This window comes from Nicotiana sylvestris, chromosome 3 (assembly GCF_000393655.2).
Source record: "Nicotiana sylvestris chromosome 3, ASM39365v2, whole genome shotgun sequence".
NCBI classification, from domain to species: Eukaryota; Viridiplantae; Streptophyta; class Magnoliopsida; order Solanales; family Solanaceae; genus Nicotiana; species Nicotiana sylvestris.
In genome coordinates, this window is record NC_091059.1 from 139,193,540 (window position 1) to 139,199,273 (window position 5,734).

Sequence of the window (5,734 nt, forward strand, 5' to 3'; positions counted from 1 at the left end):
AGAGGAGAGGTGGACCAAGAAATGAAGGACGGACTCACCAACTGAAATTCGAACCTGGGGCTTGGGACTCCTAAATGACATCAAGTACTTGTTTTTATCAAGGAACAACTCTGCATGTACGGGTTTGGGTTTAGCTTTAAAAGCTCGGGCTTCAGATTCAACATTCGACGAGTTCCAAACAAATTCGAGGGGAGCTGGTCACAGACTTGGGAAGAGGAGGTCGAGGAGGCACTAGGGTGTTGATTTGGTGGGGAAAGGTGGTGGCGCCACCAGGTTAAGGCGGTGGAATTAGGGGCGGCGGGTAGGGTTTCTGTGAGGGAGATGAGAGAGGTAAACGGAGAGGGGGGGCCTGTTCGAACTGAAGTGTCTCTATAGGTTTTAGGACAATTTTAAACGAAAATGATGAAATGCTCTGGGCCGTTGGATGCAATGAGACGACCAGCCATGATTTGTTGAGGTTTAATGAACTCGAAACGACGTAGTTTCACTCCTGTACTACGTCGTTTCTTGAGTCTTAGGCACATAAGGGCTGTGGGCCGGGTATGGGCATGGTTTGGATGGGTTCTTTGTTTGGGCATGGGGAATTGTAAATAAAAATGGCCCAAACAGACTTCTTATTGAAATTCTTCTCTTTTTCTTTTCAATTTCAAAATCCTTTTCTTTTTCCAAAATTAAAATAAATCCTAAATTAATTAATAATAATTTTTAAACTAAATTAACCTACCCAATTAGATTAATCACTCATCATGGTATTTAAAATAATTAATTAAATCCTAAATTTAAAGAAAAATTACACAATTCAAAATTAAAAAGTAAAAATGCAAAATGATTTTTTTTGTGGTTTTCATTTTTATAAAACAAACTAATTTGCTAATTAATCTAAAAATATAAAATTAAATCCTAAATGCAGATGCAACATATTTTTTGTATTTTTCATGAATTAAATAAAATAAACGTGCACAGACAAATACAAATAATTAACAGAAAATGCCACGAAATCCAACAAAATTGCAAATACTGAAAGAAATTATTTTGTTTTGAATTTGTTGGAATAATTTATATAGGACAAAAATCACGTGCTCACATTCATTATCAAAGTTCGTATCTTTTCAAAATCATCTTAACTTATCAAAGCTTTAAAAATGAACCTTTAGAGGTTGTTCATTGATATAAATAAATGTGAAATATATTATACATAATTTGTCAATAAAATGCTTCTCATTTGATACAGAAGTACAAAAAAGTAGTCACTAGCATTGACTACTTTTGCATATTGATTCATTTGCTACCATGTTTAACCTGCAAGATTATTATAAAAATATTATTTACCATAAAATTAAAATAAGATTAATATAAATTTTTATCATTCAGAGGATGTTTAATCACTAAAAAAAAACGTATGTTATTGCAGCGGTTTATTTTACGTTTAGTGGCGGTTTCAAACTGCCACAATATGCTCAAACAGCGTTTTTAAGTCAAATTTAAATTGACTTAAAAGCTTGTCAATTCAACTTAAAGCAGTTTATGACTTGTTTTAGTATTTGATAAACTTAAAAATAATTTTAAGTCAAGTACTTTTAAGCTAAAATAATTCAAAACAAATTAAAATTTATAATTTGTGCATCTTAACTTATTGTTTTTTTAGCTTAAAAACGCTTGAGTTTTGTCCAATTAATTTAATTTTTTTTACCCTTATAAAATATTCCCTCCCTATAAAACTCCTGAAGGCTAAAGCCAATCATTTCTATTGATTTGATTATAGAGAAAATCGAAATTGGTATACACTAATTGCTTCTCTATTTGTTTATTTTTTCGTTTATGGGTTTTTCTTAATAAGTTTTAGTTTTTAGTTTTCGCAATTCGGATTTTCATGCATATTTCACTTAAGGCCATGTGCCTGAGTAAATTATATTAAGATTGTGCAGTTCTCTAATAAAATTTATTTTATATAAAAATAGTATTTTGGACAAACTAACATAATTACTGTTTAAAGAGATAATTATAACTAGGGTAGTATATGTGACATTATCAAAACGTGTTTCGCAACTTGAAGGTGAAGGCGTACTAGAACTTGGATGTATACTTGGAAATTAACAGTTATTTTCTTAATTATATTAAAATTTTGCTCCTTATGCATTTTAATTACAAAGTAACGTCAAATTATTATTACTAAAGGTTATTTAAATAACTAAATAATTCAGAATGGGGTTTAGATTAATAGCAATGAGGAAACGGTGTTTAAGGACAAATTTTATTTTGCGAGTTATTTCAAGTGGAAAAACCGAAAAGCTCTTATTTTTAAGTGTTCAACTTCTTTAATTCAATTCAGATGGAGATAGTGGCTTTTACGCGGGACAATAGTCCAATTTACTTTTATTTTTATTTATATCTAATCATTTAGGTGGCCCACATTCCATCAATTCACCTTTTTTTTCTCTATCTATAAGTCAATGTCAGTAAATGGGCCCACAATCACACTTGTCAAATATAGAGGGTGGCCTTATACGACTATTGTTGGGTGAGTCTCACCCAAAATAAAATTTCTCACACACTAAGGGGTCATTTGATAGGATGTATTTGGAAAAATATATTGTATATATAAACTTTGTTATTATTAATCTTTTTGTTTTGTTGTATTTTTCGACATATATATAATTAATACATGTATTTGTTAGTTATACACCTTATCAGTATTTCAAACCATGGTATTAGTAATACCATGTTTTTTAATATATGGATAAGCATGTATACACTCATATGCAATGCATGTTATTTTTAATACACCAAATCTAACAGTGCATAATTACTAATTTCAACATAACTAATTCCAGCATAATTAATTGTACCATTACTAATTTCAACATAATTAAAACATCATTCAGTCTTCTTATAAACTCTAGCAAACAATCCCTAAAAGCTTTCTATCCACGGTTGTTAGCTTCCTCTTCCCGGTTACTTCTAATTTTTGTTGTTGTTGCATATGTTACATTAATTAGTCGGAGTACTTAAACTCAATTTCATATTTAACTTTGTTAGCTTTTTCTTTTCTTTTGGGTGGGGGAGCTAGTGACAAAATAGCACAGTCTAGCCAGTTTTCGGACTGGTCATTGAAAAATAGTCAGTGTTTATCAAGTTAATAAAAAATGGCCACTATTTTGCTGCAACAGAGATCGGTCCAGCATAATATACTGGAGTTCGGTGCACCTGTGTATGAACTTCCAGCATATTATATTGGATCGATATACTTTGCTAGCTCCAGTATAATATACTGGAGACTTGAGCACCGGTACTCCAAACTCCATTATATTATACTGGACCGGTATATTACACTGGAACCCCAGTATATTATGCTGGAGTATTTTCCGGATTTTGAACAGTGTTTTCGTTCAGATTTATCTTTACATGAAAAGTGGCTAAATTTCGATTACTTTTAAAACTAAGCTATTTTTGAACGACCACTTGTAAATCTAGCTATTTTTGAATTTCCCCCGGGAAAGAGCTAGAATACAGCCCATTTAATAAGGAAATTAAATAACGAAGCTGAAATTCACAAGAGAGCGAAAATGATCGAATTTCCATTTGAAAAAAGTAAAACGTAAATCCACCTAATTAGTTCTTAATTTACATACTCCAATACTCCATCGGTTTTAATTTATGTGAGCTTATTTGACTGGGCACAGAATTTAAGAAAATAAAAAAAACTTTTGGATTTATGATATAAAATAAGGTACATATATTTTGTGTAGGCCATAAATTATTAAATAAAGATAAATTGTTACTAAGTCAGAAAATATTTTATTCTTTTTTGCACGGAATAAAAAGGAAATAAATTCAAACAACGGAGCGAGTACATTGTTTGCCTCTGCTTGTTATGGAAATTTAGAACAAGGTAAAGCAGGTTCGAGAGCAAGTCAGACACTCTGGAGACCACTTGACGTGTCAATATAGAATATTACTACTACTTGACATTGTTTAATGAAGAAGAAAACCTGAAATTAAAGTTACAATCCGGAAGTAGAATATGCCCCTTCAAAGAAAAATGAACTTACAGAAAATTGTTAAAAATATCTCCCTAGTCCCTAGATTTTTGTTACCACTTATCCTATCAATTGAAGCAAAAAAATTAAGAAAATCGTGGAATAGTTGTATACAGTAGAAATCGGGCTATTCTTTGGTCAAGGTGGGGATGTCGCGTCAAACAGCTAGGACGTCGAACCCGGAATCAAAGCCTCTTTTCGGATCGAGGTCGATGTCAATCGCGGCTACAGAGAGACAAACTCCGACTGACATCGGTATATATAGCTTGATAACGGAAAAGGCGAGATTCCACGATTGGTCGAGGATCGTGGCGTGCATCTCGATACGTATCAATCCACGACGGTTAATTGGATGTTAATATGGTTTCCTATTATAATTAAAAGTGTACCTTATTTATGACTCCTCTGTTATATAAAGAGAGATCCTATTCATTTGTAAGCATCATGATTCACTGATAAGAATATATACATTCGTTACTTTCCTGGTATTTCACTTATTGTACATCAGAGTTGCTTTAACTTTTAGTATTCTTATTGTTTCACCTCGAGACTACCTCGAATCAAGACCGAGACCTGGCTAGCATACTGGTTTGATTTATTTTATTCTCTAATTTATTCATTTATTTTCTTGCTTATCAATTGGTATTTGACGAAATTACATATCCTTAAAACCACAATATAAGTTTAATTGTTATCTAAATTTGAGGCTAAACAATAGTATTAGACGATATTCAATGAACAATACAAGTACTAATTAGTTTACATTTTTTTTTCTCTCTTAATTGCTTCACCTATTTTCTTCATCATCATTACCATCTTCAGCCCACATATCAACCCAATTCTTCTGAGCTTGTTCCAACCCAAGAAATGTCCCCTCTTTCTCAGAATCCCAACTAGCTGACAATGTCCCATAAGCAATTCCAAGTGTTGAAGCTCCAAACGTGATAAACGTTGTCAAGAATGGTAACCAAACAGGCACATCCCACAATTGTTGTTGCTTTACTATATCCAAAACCTGGAGCAGAGCGACACCGCCTACCATTGGAGCTCCCACGTAAAACAACATCCTTCCTATAATTCTTTCCCACACTGCCGACGGAATTTTTTCGTCGTTATCGTCATTGTTGTTATTGTTATCCCTTCTGTTATTTCTTTTGGAGGCGTCGAGTTTTCCATTTTGCTTTTGTGTTTCAGCTGGTACATTGCCGAAGCCTTTTGCTTCGGCATGTAATTTCCATGTATTTTGGTGGAGGTCAAGAGTTCTGTGTATGTTTTTATGGAAAAGGATTGGGATTTTTCTATTCGACGGAAATGAGTTTGTAATTGAGAGATAAGAGTTTTGAAGACCTACGAGAGTTTCCATAGCTATTTTAATTTGGTCACGTTTCTCATGGATTCGTGTTCTTTGTAAATGCTACGGGTAGTAGTAGTCTTATCCAAATAGATGAATGGTTGTGCCTCGATCGTAACTTTTTTTTATCATGCTTGCTTATTATTGATGGATATTTTGAAAATATTTTAGTAGTCTTGCCTCCCTCTCCCCCCCCCCCCCCGCCTTTATCAGTATCTATATGATATTTACTGCATTTAAAAAGAGTTCCAATATTATTTTTATTAGTATATTGTATTTGTAAATAATTCTGGAGAAAAAATAATAACGTATAAACAGAAATATAGAAGAAAAAGAATATAATCCG

General features: G+C 32.6%; 1 protein-coding gene across 1 annotated transcript; it reads right to left on the bottom strand.

The window, feature by feature from the left end:
• Positions 1-4,716: 4,716 nt before the first annotated feature.
• On the bottom strand, positions 4,717-5,487 carry LOC104221245 (uncharacterized protein PAM68-like). Its single transcript, XM_009772263.2, has one exon. It carries the CDS (start codon positions 5,398-5,400, stop codon positions 4,825-4,827), a length of 576 nt encoding a protein of 191 aa, XP_009770565.1. The 5' UTR covers positions 5,401-5,487; the 3' UTR covers positions 4,717-4,824.
• Positions 5,488-5,734: the final 247 nt, after the last annotated feature.